This window comes from Mytilus californianus, unplaced genomic scaffold, assembly GCF_021869535.1.
Source record: "Mytilus californianus isolate M0D057914Y unplaced genomic scaffold, xbMytCali1.0.p SCAF_15, whole genome shotgun sequence".
NCBI classification, from domain to species: domain Eukaryota; kingdom Metazoa; phylum Mollusca; class Bivalvia; order Mytilida; family Mytilidae; genus Mytilus; species Mytilus californianus.
The window spans coordinates 26488255-26505984 of NW_026262637.1; the positions used below are offsets into that span (position 1 = coordinate 26488255).

General features: G+C 30.8%; 1 protein-coding gene across 5 annotated transcripts in view; it reads right to left on the bottom strand.

Annotated features, from left to right (window-relative positions):
* LOC127725769 (uncharacterized) overlaps positions 1–17730 on the bottom strand; it is a 42413-nt gene continuing 24683 nt past the window's right edge. For 3 of the 5 annotated variants that reach the window (XM_052233035.1, XM_052233037.1, XM_052233036.1), the window contains exon 2: positions 1–1346. In XM_052233035.1, coding sequence (XP_052088995.1) covers positions 185–1346 — 1162 coding nt within the window. In that variant the 3' untranslated portion in view covers positions 1–184. Of the gene's footprint in view, positions 1347–2694; positions 4038–5183; positions 5982–17730 lie in introns of those variants that run through there. The other 2 variants (XM_052233039.1, XM_052233038.1) reach the window with 2 other exon arrangements.

Below are 17730 nucleotides of genomic sequence, written 5' to 3' on the forward strand. Positions count from 1 at the left end.
TGTTGCAGTACTTATGTTTACATCAATTTCGGAATTTGTGACAGGTTTAAAACATTGTGACCTTTAATTTATCTTAGAACAGATTTAAGAGGCAATGAGAATTACATGTAATATAGATGGCTTAAATTATAGTGCAATCAAACTATCAGAGTGACATATAATCACAACCAAATAATATATGATGCTATGAAGTTGATTCTTGTGTCAGAGGTAATAAGCTATGGTACGGACAATTTTCGAAGTGACACACAGTGTCAGTAGTGTGAGAAGAATGATGGTCTTCTATAGATATCAAGGTATGAACGTCATTCAAATGGTCTCTGACCTTTTTATCGGGATCCGCAGCTGATTTTATCCTTTCAACTGTTTTTTTCTTCTTTTTGCGGAATGTATCCTGTCGCTTAAGTTTTCTACCCGGCGGATTTTGATATGATTTTATCTGATGAATAGAGTCAACTTTGATCGAGGGTAATACAATCGGACCAGATCTGTCAGTTTTACTCGAACTTTCATCGAACTCATCTGTCCTATTTGTTTTAGCACTTTTATTACCACTGCTAATTTTTGGAAGAAATAAATGTAGTTCTGCATGCGATTCATCTACCTTAAAGTCTACTTTAAATGAGTTATCCTGATCTTCTTTTTCGTCATCATCGTTTTCACTATCTATATCGTCTACATCTTCCTCTTCTGGTTCTTCACTTATTGTAGTAATATTATCCGGAATGTCAGAAATTGTAGTATTATCTTTATAATCTACCACTTCGTCCGTAATAAATGTTGTGTGCTTCTTCTTTTCAGTTCTAGCAGTGACATCTGGTGTTTCTGGTGTAACAGAATCAAACAATTCTGTCTTCTCTTTAACTATTTCCGGATCCGGTTTTATAAGCGAGACCACTTTCTTTTCGTTGATATTGGCATTTTGTTTTAACAAAGTTTTCACTGTTTCGTGCTGAGAAATTATTTTAAGTTTTTCTGTAGCTTCAAGAAGTCGCCGAAACGTTGGCGAATGACTTCGTTGATGAAATCCATATTTGGATGGAAAAAGTATTTTTTCCTTTTCTTCCTTTTCATGTGTGCGTAAACGGTATTGAAGTGGTTTTACCAGTTCTGCAAAAAACCTAACGTCTTGCAAATTGTCTGTTGTATCGCCATTAATGACATGATTTTTATTTTTACGAGATATTATTGAACCGGAAGTAATATTTGACCAACTACTTCGTAATTTCCTTGTCGAATGAATTAAATGTTCCGAATGTTTATCGTCACGGATCACGTACTCACTATTGTAACGTCTGAATGTATCTTGGTCTGCTGGTGGTCCTTGTAGACTTAAGCCTTGAAGTCTAAAAAGGTAAGAACAAATTATTAAAAAAAATCATCATAATATTATGACTTCAAAAAAACTAGAGGCTCTAAAGAGCCTTTGTTGATTAACCGCATCGTCAACAATGGCCACTTTTTAGCAAAAATCATCATTAAAGAGGAATAACTTTCTTAAGAGTTAACTGACAATTTCAGTAATGTTGACGTATTTGTAGAAATTGTCCTGCTGATCATTTTTCCTTGTTAAAGTTTTTATTTATCTATTATACTTTTCAAGATAATAGGTCAAAACGCAAAAAATTGAGATAATCGTCATTAAAGGACAATAACTTCAACAAGGTGTCTACTAATGATTTCGTTCATGTCGACTTATTTGTAGATCTTGTCTTTCTGATCATTTCTGCTATTTAAAGTTTCTATCTATCTATTATAGTTTAGCAAAAATTTAAAAAAATCGTCATTAAAGGGCAATAACTTCAATAAGGTGTCGACTGACGATTTTTATCACGTTGACTTATTTGTGGATCTTGTCTTGCTGCTCATTTTTCTATCTATCTATTACATTTTTCGAGATTATATGAAAAAGTGCAAAAAATGGTAAAATTCGTCGTTTAAGGGCAATAACTCCTATAAGATGTCGCCTGACAGTCTTGATGTCAACAAACATTTTGAAGATCTCACCATTCTTAAAATTTTTGCCCCGTCACATTTTCTGTATCTACAGCAGTATTCAAGATAATAAACAGAAAATGCATTTTACCTCTATGTTCTAATTTAGCCATTATTAATTATTGAAGATAGAGAGAGTATAAAGTTTGTTTCCATGTTGGTTTTGTGTGTGTCTCTTTCTATCATTCATTAACTTTAGTGAAGTTGCCAAAGTGTAAGGGTACATTTTTAAGTTTGAAATTGTGTTAAAAAATACTCTTCAGAGATCCAGTTTTTATTTAACAATTAATGAATGATAGAAAGAGACGCAAACACAACCAACATGGAAACTTTTATACCCTCAATGATTAATAAGAACATTTCGTAAAAGTGAATATTGAATCTGAAACTTAATTCAGTTTCGACCCGTGTCACATAAGAAAACTGTTTCAAACACAAGAAAAGGGGCCATTTTTGGAATATACCTTTTTAGAATGATATAATCTAAAGGATCAAAGTAAATTTCATTGTTCATACAATAATAACAGTACTTTCATGGTATTCATTGTATAAAACATTGTTCGCCGATCACAACGTTTTGGTGAACGCTTTTTAAGATATTACCCAGAATGCATTACACAATGCAATTGTGAACACAAAAACAATGATTTATGTACGTACGTAAAATAAAGTGTTTACTTTTTTAAAATAAAATCTTACTCGATGAGAGGACCAACAGGAACAACTTTCGTGTCCATGGTGATCTATTCAAATCTGTATATCCAGTACATTTAGTATAAGCAGCTTGTCAAAAAATAAAACAAATAAATATGAGCATTAAACTAAGTCGGGTGTCCTTCCATGGTATTTTCTTTGGATTTAAAATATTAAACGATAATTAAATATCGTTCCCAAAAAGAGACAGTGATATCTATACATCAACATTCTGACGATTTTGCTGTTTTGGTTTTGTTTAGTTGGATATTCATATTGACTTTTTTAGTTGGTAGTCCTATCTAATTAATATCTAGTCTGAAAAGTTTTTGTTTTTATGTTCAAATCTCGAGACAAAACCTTTCTGACTAGTATTTGGGTGGATATAACAATCAGATATTCTGAAATAAAAATAATATATTCTTTTTATATTTTATCTTGGATCATGATCAATAAATCGTAGTGAGAAATAATCATCTATTTTTTGTAAAAATTGTTCTTTTATGTTTCAGCGAATCCTCCTAAACTAGTTGACTGACATATTCTTTCTACATTAAGGCTTTGGATAAAAAAAAATTAAACTCACTAATTCGGGACAGAAAGAATAAACACATTTATAAACATTTAAAAGAAATAACAATAACAATAAATTGTTCCCACGCAAAGGTATAACATTGAAAAAATGTTTTGTGTATGTTATAGAAAATATCAGGTGCAAATAAGAGCTTAAGGACTTGGGGTCAATTAATAACCCCTTTGGAATTGTTAATTTGAATAATGAAAGAATATGTATGAAATAGAAATTGGAAAGCATTGTGGACTTGTTTCTCAGATCTGAGGTACCGGAAGCCAGTGATGGCTTATTTGCATTAAAGGTAGGTTGATTGTTTTCAACACAAGCCACATAATGTCAAGCATTGCTTTGGCTTGTAACGACAATCATGTTATTTGAATTTAAGATATGGGATCTATGATTGCTTGAAATTGCAGAATTCAACTTATAATGAATAGCGGTTATGAATGAGTGTTTTTTTCTTAGCAAATAACCTATTATGTATTGTTGTTTCCATAACAACACTGTTCTTTATATATTACAACATGTAATATGTTACCATTACATTTGGAATATTTGATGTAGAGTACATTCTTCGTTCGCATTTTGGAAGATCATCAGGAAATAACTTCTAAGACAACAATCAGTGAGATCACTAATCGGAAAATTCTACGTAATATAACTCCAGCATTTCAGAAATGAAAACAAAATTGCAACTACATAGATTTGCATCCTATAATAAATATATGGAATTGGTTTTTGATTTATTTTTCTAATATAAAATGTATATAATTAAAAGACTTGAAATGAACGATCATTTATTGATATTAAGATAGACATAAAAGACAAAAACCATGTGCCGCCCATCTTATTCTAACCTTGTTTTGTTTTTTAACCAGGACTTTACTTAAAAATTCAATTTCAAGGTACGTAAATGAAACAAAAGACACGTTTGTTTTACTTTTGTTGTTATGTCAGCGAAGTTACATCCTTTTTCCATAATATTCCATAGAGCCGATATCCGTTTTTCTTCAAATAAAGTGATTAATAAAAAATATTCATTTTGCATCATATCCTCAAGCATATACCGGTATTCAATTACTTTATTTGCTAAGATCCAAATTATTAAGTAGTAATTAACGTCTGCTTCAAATGAAATAAAAATATTGATACATTTAAAATCTAACCCGAAACATATCCTGTTCCCGAAAAGACACCAATTAACCATTCCTTTATAAGAAAACATTCAAAAAAATTATTTTACCATTTGCAGAAATGTCTGATAGTGAAGGTATTATTATAATTTCCTGAATCTGTTCAGATCGCGATTTTAGACATCAGATGCGGATCCAGGATTTTGAAAGGGGTGTGGAGGGGGGGCAAAGTACCAATATATTATTACCTCTCAGTTACCATGATGTGGTTACTGTAAAATTGTTCAAATACCAATGGAGCTTTTATTATTCGAAACATAAGGTCTCCTGTTTTATGAAACGCGGATCTGGCGTACAAAATTTTGAATCCTGGCATCTAGGATGAGCTAACTTAGGGGTGTTAAGGATATATTTTTTGGCGGACAGAAATATAAAGTTTCGGAGTATTTGTTATAGGAGAAAAATACTTTCAGGTACCTTAAAAATCACAAGAAATCTGATTTTTTAGTCTATAATGTTGTGAAATAAGATAATTGTAGTAACAATAGCAGCAACAAGAAATAATACGAAACATTATGTAATAATCAAACAAATAAAAATAATATGAATGTGAAAAATAGATAATAAAAAGTTATGAATATGAAAACTGTTATTAAAGTCGGTGAAATGAGAAACACGAAAACAGTTACGGAAAACCAATGTCAAAATGTAAAACTAAAAGAATTCTGTAAAACAATTTCTGTAGGGAAAACTAATATATGTGTTAGATAACGTTTGACCTCTCTTACCTCGAGAGTGTATCTTCCATCATGGACATAATCCTTAAAGTAAAGCCTCTCCCTTGCAGACCTGGGCTTATCTTGAATAATTTAAAATATTTGACTGGTTAATCTTCAGCTTATTTTCGCCCTTACCACTCAGTTATCTACAATTGTGATCAATACTATTTCGTATCAACTTTAACAAAGATGTTTTCAAACCATGGAAAAATCCACCCGACATTGTTCCGAGGATTAGCGGAAACAATTTCTTGATTCTTTCCTTCCAATTATATATTTAAGTCATTAAGTTGATGACGTTTAGAAAGAATCACTACAGATTAAAGTTACTTGTAATTGATTGAAAGTACAAACAATTTTAAGTCCTTTGTTTACGAGTTAAGATAAGGGTTTTTAAATAAAAATCAATTAGTTTGACATTCTGAATACACATTGAAAATCAGTTGGTTGTTTAGATCCACTACCCATGAGATGAATTGTGGACCTTCATTTAGAGCAAATACATCGGTTGTTTAAATATGTAATAAACCTACCAACAGATTCAGGGGATTTGTGAAATCCATTCAGCCTTTTTAATTACGAGTGAAATTAATTTTTCAGTTGTTCACATTTGACCAATTTGACAGCTGTATAAATGAAATGTATTCAAATGAACCCTGTCACGAACAATCACTCTAACAATGTTGAGGTCAGCAACAACGAATTTGTAATATAGTTGGTGCAAACTCATAAAAATAGTTGAGAACAAATGTCACTGTATTCCAAACAAAGAGAAGACTATGATTGAAAAAAAACCAGATTATTTACTTACAACTGTTGAGTAAGTTTGGAATTTTCAAATATTTTGGCCTCGTGCATCACAGAGATGCATTTATTATCGAAAGGCGCATCTGGTGCAGTTAAATTGGTACCGCTAATATTATTACAATAAGGACACATTTTATTATTATGATACTGGTACTACGCAAACTATCTTTTTAGACTTGGTGAAAGTCTCTCTTCCCGAATTAGTTTTAATAAGTTGCAGTTTACTGATACCAATTTTATACTGACTTCTGTACAAAGATTTAAACAATGAATGTGTTATACCTTTAATAGTTCCTATGACAAATTCTCAAATATCGATTGTTTTTTGTTTATCTTAAAGAGAAATCAGATCTCATATCAGCATACATTGGATGGTACATAAGATAGTTGTGGTCCCCAGAAATAAAAGATGCATGGAGTAGTACCTATGGCAGGAATTTATATTGCATACAAGCACCTAAGTTATTCATTAAAACTGCAACAGTTGCTTAAAAATTTTCATACATTTAAGGTTTAACTGAATAGTAGTTCCAAGTTTCAATATCCTCGATATGTCGTGAACATACTAGGGACGCACATATTGCCAGAAGCACACACTGGTATATTGTCAGAAGGATGATACTATTATACATAACGCCATAAGCACACTAAGAACACATATTGCCAGAAGCACGAAACGATCATTATAAAAGGTCATAAAAAAACCAAGGACACATATCACCAAAAGCACACTAGGGGCACACATTCTTTCAGAAGCACAATACGGTAACATATGTTGTCAAAACACACTAGGGGCTTTAATAAAAGCTACACAATATAAAACAAATAAAGCCTACCAACCTTGTTTCTTCAGGAACTGCAGTTATAACATTTCTTGTTGGCTTTCAAAATTATATCCAAACGTTACGAGCACACCTTGCTTTAAAGACTATCATACCTGTTCGTACCTATTAATCAACTTAACATATATAACACTTAATACACTTTTGACTTATCTTTATTGTTTCAGAAGTATCAATGCAGTACTTAACAGAGAAATGGCGTTGCTGGTTAATATAAAAGTAAGAGACTTCTCTTTTGTCAACAAGCTCTATATGACATGTCTAGCAAATAAAACAGACCTGATCACTCAATAAGTCATCAAAAGTTTCTACAGAAACAGTAAAACCATAAATAAAAGAGCACTCGACAAAGACGTACAGTTTCTACAGAAATAAACAAAATATGTAAAATAGGTATTTGGTTTGTTTACTCTCAATACAATTAGTTGTTAATATTGATGAGAGCCTGTAAAAGATTGTATAAAGTTTGACATAAATCGATCAACATACGTGCACTTTTAGTACTTTTAAGCTCTTGGAGGGATACAGAGAAACAGTGTTAAACAATACTTGGTGGTGTATTTAGAAACGTATTCACAATAGATTAATCGCTTTAATCCCATTGAATACAGAATTCAAACATGTAAATGCTTTTGAAAATGAATATGAATGTCGTGTTTAAAAGGCATGGAGTACGATATTTATCTCTTAAAATTGAATATTCATTCATTTATCATTATCGAAAAGCAAAATTTTGATAAACTGTCAAAAATGACAATATATAAAAGGTAGACTAGTGAAAACTGTCACGTGCGTGTTAAAGTTGTTTTAAGATACCAAGGGAACTTGATAAAAACCTGACATTAACAAAGCACACCAAAGTAAAACAATAAATAAACTTACCTTTAATTCATACAAATATTTTTTCAAGTGTCCCTTAAAGTTATAAAGATCAGGATTAAAAACAGCAGAACAAAGCTTAATTATATTTAAATCAAGTGCCACTGTTCTGCCAAATGTGTCATTTTGTTTAATAAAAATTATCAAGCACTTCATAATGATTAATATAACTTCAAGATACTTCTACACAAATCGGTTTTAAACGAAAAATTTCATTTAAACAAAACGTATTAAAAGTATTAACTAATGTGAAAACATATGACAGTACATCCAATAAATGAAATGCTTTTTCATTGTCACTCTTTTTCATTTCTGAAATTAACTCATTTTTGAAATTTAAGAAGATTGAATTGAAAAATCAAAATGTTGTGAAGCCCCCACACTTAAAAATAAAAAGATGTTTTTAATATCAATGTTTGAAATAATTCAAGAACCAGTGACGTAACATTTGTTCATGAGAAAACTAGGGTTATGAAAACTGTGATCTGATACTATGAGAAACAATACAGTTATGTAACCAATATTCATTTAATTTGTTTAGACTATGTGCTGACACAGCAAATACATCAGCTACTTTCTCAGTAAGAACGAACATTACTATGTATTGTATTTTGTAAGTTAACGACATCTTACGTATTCAGATAAATCACAGAGAATACATTTTGTTTCGGTCGAAAAAGCCGTTGTTATATTTTAGAGAAATAAAAAATATTTTTTCAATAAGCCGTGGATTTCAGATAGCTGTTTATAAACATAAACAACGCAAAATCCATTTCTTGAAACAAAGTCAATCATTTTTCATGAAGACTTCAAAATAAGGAATTGCAATTACATTTATAATTTTTTTCAAAGATATAAGTTCGAGATAAGTATATTTACTCATGAGATCAAAATGAGATACAAAAAACAAAAACCAAAACCATAAATATCGCTTATCCGTCCATTTACTAAACCCACCTTTTAAGGGAAATATAGGAGCTAAAATAGATATAGAATGAAGTTCACCATAATAACGACTCGTTAGTTCTTTTTAATAATGTGATAAAATTTACAAAGACACTACGGTGACGACCTTTAACATGAAAGACCTGTATATAAAAGGAAATGCCAAAAAAGCTATCAACCTCTATGATTTGTTTCTGTTAAAGCAAATACTTTTTATACATTTTTTTTAAACTGAGTAGAAAAATATCTTTCTAACAATAATTAACCGCTGTAGAACGATAAATTCATAGATCATGTAGGTTATTTGTAAAACGCTGAAGGGATATTGGACTAAACTTCTTACAATAGGACGAAGTATTACATTGAATACGTTTCTATTTGGCATTAAACATTTTAGAGATCTGAATTTTATACGTCGGTTATAGCATAGTATGTTAAATGTAGCACTTCCTTTAAATGACATGAAGAATATTCAATTATGTTTGAGTAAAGCGTTTCTTAAGAAAGGGAAGTACTAACGTGACTGTATTTAAATGAATAATCAAAATTCATTCGGATTCAGGACTAACTATTTCCGGCTTAAATATATTTTTTAGAGATTTTATTTGTCAAAATTCACATCTGGTGCTTGATACAATATAACATTAAATTTTGCAATTAAGACATCACGAAACCCAGGACAGACAGCACCAAACGTATGACAGTAAGGACTCAATAACACCAGTAGGTAAAAAAACAACTTACAATTTCTGATACGTTAAAGCATACATGTTGCTATCATCCAAAAAGTCCATATAGGTGTTATCTAATGTTGGTTAGAAATCTAAATGTCGAGATAGAAATTGCATTGTTTAATAATGATAATGAGATTTTTAAATGCCATAGCTACGGACCAGTACAGTAGAAGTCTGTTTTCAGTTTTGTATATTCTTATAAAATATTCAATATGCAATTTATCAGATGTATTAGGTTTCCCAACGTGAATCAATTCATCATTCATATTTTACAAATAGAAATCAATTTCACACTCTAACGCATTGTAACAAGATATTGGAATAAAGAGGCATGAAGTCTCGCAATGTTTCTGATAAAAATAAAACTTTAAAATAACGCATTGAAATGAAATGCAGTACTTGAGGAACTATTGCATGTATATATATATATATGTATTAAATTTATATTCTAATCCCACGTTTATTTATATATTTTTTTTATGTCTTACCATTTAAAAGAAAAGCCAAGATTAATTCGGTTTAAAATACAGTGCTTTGTTTATGTCATATCTTAATTGGTTTTTGTTGTTGATGGTATGTTTTTGATAGTTTCTGTTAAATCTATTCACAGCTTTTATACACTCGGTACAATTAAGAGCTTGTCAAAGTGTATTGACACCTGTGCTTCTAAAGAATGCTGTCCTCTGATGTTTTATGTTTTATCGATGTTTACTGTCCTATTGATGTATACTCCACATCTTGTATTCATAGTCAAGACAGAAAAACAACCTTTAACAGACATGGACTTGGAACGAATAGAATACAGTTACATTTAAATTTAAGATAAAACAAGACCCACTAAATTGGATTAAACAGCGTTTAGACGTTTGTAATAGTGTAATTAACGTACAATTGTATATTTGTTCAAAGCAGCTGACTTTATCTATTGTCCCCTTTGAAGATCACAAAGATATTTCTTCACTCTATTACGGATGGGTTTAAATATAATTAATTTCATGTTAATGGAATGTAAACCTATTGTTTAACTGATTTTTAATATACAGTATAAAAACAAGGAGAAGGGGTATAATTGTCAATGAGACAATTACAGTGTATCCACCAGAGACCAAATGACGTTGATGTGAGCAACTTTATATAGGTCACCGTACCAGGCTTAATATCTGTTACGCCAAAGGCGTTTTTGTCAACACAAGTTTCATCAGTGCCGCTCGTATCATAATAGTTGGAATTCTCATTTATTTCATACTTTACACTGCTTGAAAATTAAAATAGAGAACAGAGAAAAAAAGTTTCGTGTACTTTTTAGTATTGTATTTTATGAGTTAAGTCTTTGAACAAATTACAACCTACGTATTCAGATCAATCTCAGAAAAAAATGTTGTTTCGGTCGAGGAGGCCGTTGTCAGATAGTAAAGAAATAAATCTATTTCATTGAGCTGTGCATTCCAGATAGCTGTTTATAAAAATAAACTATGCAAAATCCATAGTTTGAAATGAATCGAAGTCAATTATTGTATTGAAACATGCAGGTTTAGGGACTGCTACCGCATTAATGTCAATTATTGTATTGAAGCATGCAGGTTTAGGGACTGCTACCGCATTAATGTCAATTATTGTATTGAAGCATGCAGGTTTAGGGACTGCTACCGCATTAATGTCAATTATTGTATTGAAGCATGCTGGTTTAGGGACTGCTACCGCATTAATGTCAATTATTGTATTGAAGCATGCAGGTTTAGGGACTGCTACCGCATTAATTTTTCCATAGATATAAGTATATACCTCAACAACAGTAAATAAAAATATATATAAAAAAATAGGAAATAAAAAATAAAACAATATACATAGCTTACCATTCCATTTTCTAATCCAATCTCTTTAAAGGGTTTGAGAGCAACAACTATCAGAAATTTAGTTCACTAAACTAGTACAATTACAACTCGTCTGCTCTTTTTTCATATGATACCAGATAAAGACACTACTGTTAAAAAATGAAATGATCGGAATTCCAAAGAATTACCACCGTGTATAATTTGTTTCTTTTAAAGCAAATACTGTTCTGCTCTTAACAAAATTTAGAACTGAGTAGAAAAAAACTTTCCATTATTACAACAATTAAAGGCTATATAGAACTCGAAATCAACAATAAGTTCAAAGATAATATAGATTATAGTTTAAAACAGAAAGAATATTCAGTTAAGGTAGCACAATACAACAGCAACTAAATTTTATCAAAATTTCATTTTCAGTTGTTTTTGTTACTTCTTAATATTCCAAAACCACAGAAGAAAAAAATATTTATATATCTTGCACTGTTAATGAGTGCAATGTGTAATTAAACTTCTCAGATCATTATTGTAAAGGTTTATCATGGTAGGCGGAGTTTTGACAATATCGGTAGCAACTGACTTACAGCAAGGTCAATAATGATATAATATCTCCCGCCAGATCTGATGTTTGATGCATAGGGTGTGCATTTTCTTCATATATTTAGAATTGTTGAAAAGGAATGCTTTCTTACTGGTCAACACCTAATTGATTTATGATTAAAGGCCAATCCTGAATTATCCCCATGGTACATGTGTGAATTGTATTGCAGTTAATGGGGTATAATTAGGAAAATTCTTATTTATTCAATTGTGACACATTCATTTTCGTCATGAAAATGTAGTTTTAAATGAATTTAGTGCCTAGATGGGTGCCCCTATATGCCTGATTTTCATACATGTTGTTCCTTGACCAGTTATCTTCAAAACCGCGTCTAACAGATTTCTAAAAACATCAATAGAACAAATTTTATACCCAATTAAATTTAGTGATCTCTCATGAATTGAGGTTACAAACTTCATTAAAGGTTTATGAGAGAATGAAGTACAATAGGGAAAATCTGAGACACTATTTTGGAGGTCAACACAAACTGTGTTGTGCAAGAATCTATAAAATATTTTGGGATGGTATGAATAAAAAAGAAGCTAATTTCATTGAAGTGTGGACATCACAATATAGCCACTAATTACATAATAATTAATTATGTAATAATTATGTCATAATACAATTATCACCATTTGAAAGATTAATCTTTCTTCTTTCTTTTGGTACCTCATTTATAAAATTTAAAGCTGGATGAAAGAAATTAGATCAGTTTAAAGTTGTCTGATTGGGGGTGAAATAATCTTTGTATTGTGCTACCTTAAAGGGAAAATTCGCGATTTTTTACTTTTCATCTTATTATGTTCATAACACCATAAAAAACATATTTACCAAGTTTTATCTGGATATGAACACTAATAAAGAAGAAAATTGGGAATTAATAATTTAATTTATTCTAACTTCCTGACTTATGTGACGTAGTTTAAGTCTTTTTGCATGCCGGGAGTGAATAAATCTCATTGTAAGTCTTGTTCGTTAATCAACTAACAACGCGATTTAAAGCGCATCGACGACTTTTGGCGTAGCTATTAACCAACTAATAATTAAGAAAGTAAAGTGATCAGCCGTGCAACTTTCAAAATTAAAATGTACGATTTATATTTAAAGGATTTCTGATATGATAAATTATAGTAATAAAAGTAAATCATACAATAGAATATATTTTTATGAATTATTTTCCGACGAATATTTTGAACAAACATATATAACTGATATTGTTTTACAAATGCATGTTTGTATTCTCACCTGAAGGCTTTTACCTCAGTCTAGCAAACATTTCCCACTGTTACTGTGTAAATACAATGTGTATTGTACTGAGACACTTAGTGACTATCTGTTGAATGCGTGGTTAAATTCAAGGTAATTAAAAGATTAGCATTCTGTAATTCTATTCTTTTGATCTTCACTCGGTGAATTTTAGCCAACACGGTTCACAGTTACAGGTGAGAACAACATTTCGTATGAATGATAAAAACATTAATTATTTGGGGAGGAATATGGTGGCAAAATACCTGAATCGCCGTTATATACATGTATATCTTTTATATTTTGCGTAAGCTTAATTTTAAAATAGATAGGTGAGTATTTTGTTGTAACATCGAAATTCTGAATTACTTTCAATTAAATAATTTTATAAATAAAAATGGCCCACGAAAACGAGCGTATAAACCAAACACTGTACTTACTTTTTCAAATTATCATGGGTATTAACCTTGAATATTTCAATGTTTAGAGAAAATTATCGCGGTTACATGATTAATATGGCTTGGTCCGTCCACAGCGATCTATATTTACCTAATCGGGAATGCCCTTAATAAAATAATTAAAATCTCACAACGGTATACATACTTTAGCTATTTGACCAACGATGTTTAAAAAAAATAACAGAATCAATCTAACGTCAACTTTCCTTTTTTGAATGGAGACAGACCGGCGGAATCAATTTTCAATGTGCTTTATAATATCTTGTACCTTTGCAAGACTTATCATTCATTCATAAACCCACTATATACCAGAGACATATATGTCAGTCTTAACTGACAAGAATACACCTAAAGCGGACAAGCAGTATATTCTTTAAGTTTCTGTGATTTAATACCAACAGAGACATATAATACAATTGTATTATATGTCTCTGATACCAAGAAAGAAAAAAAACCTGAAATTAATTTGATACTTTGATACTCAATATTTTTTTTGGAAAATATTCACATCCTCGTTTGGTTTGAAAATAAGATAAGAATTTGGTATACAGAACATGCAGAATTGTGAATGTCATAAAACCTTGTTATATCAGAAACCATTATAAATGTGAACCTGTATACGTAAGACCTCATGGGACGTCACCTAACCACATACATGTAATATACAAGTAGCTCTGTTATACCCGGAAATGTCAAGGTAAATCACTACCGATACAGAATGTACCAATGCAAAGAAAATTCTGATGATTGTGAAGCATGACCATTCATGATTTTAGAGGAGTTTTAGGTGGAAATTGCCGGTACGATTTAAATTCTGACTAGATTTATTTCTCTCAAATTAAATCACTGAACTTTAAAAAAAAAAAAAAAAAAGAAAGAAACCTACGCCCAAGATCAGAATTCTTCATGTTAATTCATAAATACAACGTTCATATTTTGTAACTTTCGATATACTTCACCTCCGGTAAACGGACAGAAAGTCACAGGACAAAAAGTCACAAATAATTTGTTGACAATTGTTTGAATATATAGGAGAAAGATCTTGAAATATTTTCTTTTTATTACATATATTCATTTTTAAGTTTAGGAAATTGTTCATAAGCCTTGATAAATGAAAATTTATTAAATTTTAATCATGCAAAGGATATATTTCTTGGCACAGTGAAGCCATTTAAGTACCAAGCCACTTTGGCATTTTGTTTTCATAACAATTATTTAATCATTATTGATATTTATTGAATAAATTTTAATTACAAAGTTGCTTCATATATAATAGTTCAAGAAAAAACAAAAATTAAATTTTTTAAATTAGCGTTTTCTTGTTTGAAGAAAAATAATCTTAAAACTGAATTGTGACTTTTTTTCTGTGACTTTTTGTCCTGTGACTTTCTGTCCTACATTCTTCACCTCCAACCACCGCCCCCTCCCAACCTGGGAACAGTATATCTAACATTACAATGTTTGTGTACCTGCCCAAATCAAAAAAAAAAAAAAAAGAAGAAAAAAAAAAGAAAGAGATGAACGGTAAGTCACATCAGATTTAAATATTTATATGGTTGATTGTCGTTAACTAGAGATGTATAGTTACATGTCTCTGCGTTAACTTATAAGAATGACAGGAAAGTATATACTTGAAATAGATTTATGATGAATAATATGCAACTGCAGCACCCCTTTTATCAAAGTGTACATGCATGTATTTTAATGACTGTCCGTTATTTCGATTAAGAATGACAATTGTACGTGAAATTCTATAGTTGCCAGTGAGACTTTTTTTTTACCAGATATGCGACTTTTCGTATTTATATTTTCTCTTATATTACTCTCATTTAATATTTTATGCATAAGTATAATATTAGGAATGGTTTATCCCCCCTCCCTTTTAAGCTAACTAAATAAATTAATCAACCCTCTAGCTGACCAGACGTAATACATCTACTATCAGTCTATTCGGAGTGTAGTTTCTTTATTTCTTCAAATAAGCTTTTTGGGGATCATTAGTACATACGTCCACTGGCATATATATTACATGCAAGTCGGAACAGGAAAATTGACATGAGGTATTACCGGTATAATAGAACCATGTTAACATTATTACATTATTATACATAATACACAACCATTGAGATGATGACGACTTTCTTAAACTGTTCAAAATAATCTAATTGAAATAAAAATCTGTGATTTTACTATGTGCATAACTTCGATGAACCAAAGCAAGTTAGATATCGACTTGTATTTAAATCAGATTGGTTTTGGATGTTTCTCTCGTATATTCAATATACATGTATATATTCCAAATTGCGACTATCTATAGTTCCGTAACCTTCTATCTAGGCGTATAATCCAATGATCGACACGTGCGTACTTTTTGTTAAATCAATATTTGTACGTTTCAAAATGTCCATAATTATTGACAACGAGTAATTACTTACATTTTCCCCAATTTACGTTTGTAAAATATGTAAATATATTTTTATTTTATCAAATCTTTTTTTGGAATTATTTAGATTTTCATAATTATTCTCTACGCCATAAATGTTATTTACAAGCGTATGAGTTTAGTCATATATATAATGGCTATTATATCTATGGTTTAGTAAAGACTAGCATATCACTATCGGACATGCAAGACAAAGATGTATATTCACCTGATAGTTTCAAAATGGAAAGTTACAAGTTATCGGCCGTGTACACTTCTCAATACCCTCAGAGGTGAAGTGATGCACGAACTTGCTTTATGTAATTGTGTAATAAGAGTTTTAAAGCCCGACAGGAAATCGCTTGAATACCTGGACGTGTCAACTCACAATACCTCTGGGAACAATTCCTTTAGCCATGGCCATGCTGGTGATCAGATAAGGGAAGGTCCGAATTTATTTAAATAAGATTATTACATAAATGAATTATGAACCAAGGATTTGTATAGTGAGAAGGATTGGAATCTCGCGGTATATCGACACTTCTCGCGTATCGTGAGATGTTGCGTACTCGCCACTATAAATTTTATACGCGCCTGTTAGTAAATATCCGGTTGAACAGCGTGTATTGCAAGATAATCATTTCTGACTTTGTTTGTTGTTTGGTTTAGTTTGTTTTAGCATCTTTGATCAATATTTTGTTTTAATTCGCAAAGATTTCATGATTCCTTCTGAGTATGTCATATTGAGGACCTCTCTCAAGCTGGAAAATATTTTTTACATTTGGCAGTTGCCGAAAATGATCGTAATTATGTTGTTGTTTTTCTTGTAATCGTAACTTGAGTAGCCCAACACATCTTTATGATACTAGTAATAGCTGTTTAAGATAACCCCAAAGAGAAGGTCAAAACAATTATTTATTTTCGCAGCTTGTCTTTGTCCTTTCTTCTAGTATATGAAACTGACCCAACTACCACAAGAGCATTGACCATGTTGACAGTTAGAACTTAGAAGAAATCATACAGTCTTCAAGAATAGTCAGTCTCCATACAATATCTGTATGTTGATTTTTTTTTATCATAGTTAAGTTATGAATAAATTTAACAGAATCAATATACATGTACAAATGTACGTCACTGAAAGGTCCGCAACAAATGAGAAATTAAATGAATTCATTGATTTTCAAGAATTCTCGTCTGTTCAAACTGCAAATACATGAGTTGTGACTGGAACTATAGAGGTTTGAGTTCATTGAAGGACTGACAGGAAGTTCAAAATAAGTTCATGATTATAAACAACAGTAAAATAGAAAATGAAAAGATATGGAGTAAATGTACATGTACATGGGACGAAATCGCACACAATACATAGAAAACATAGAAAATTATCAATAAACATGGCTTTTATTCCTGTTCTTCATCTTACAAATCCTTGTATGAACACACTAGATTTTCGAAAACATTTTTACACGGAACACTTAATTTATCACTTTGAACTTTTAAACTAATTTCCATTAAAATTTCTTGTTTCAAAAACTTAGTAAAAAAAATCAGTTTTAAAACGACAGACCATAGTACTAGTTATTCAAAAAAAAATTATATATAATTACATTTTCCGTATCAAGTTAGTTAGGAAAGGTTGCATGCACAACTATGTCTATTATAATTTGTTTTGTGACCCGGGAAACTGTTTAGGCTTTCCTTGTCGGGTAAAACTGTGACAACCGTACGCTTGACATGATATCGACACTCAATTACGGCTACGTTAGGTTACTGCTTGTTTTGGTCCTTTGTGGT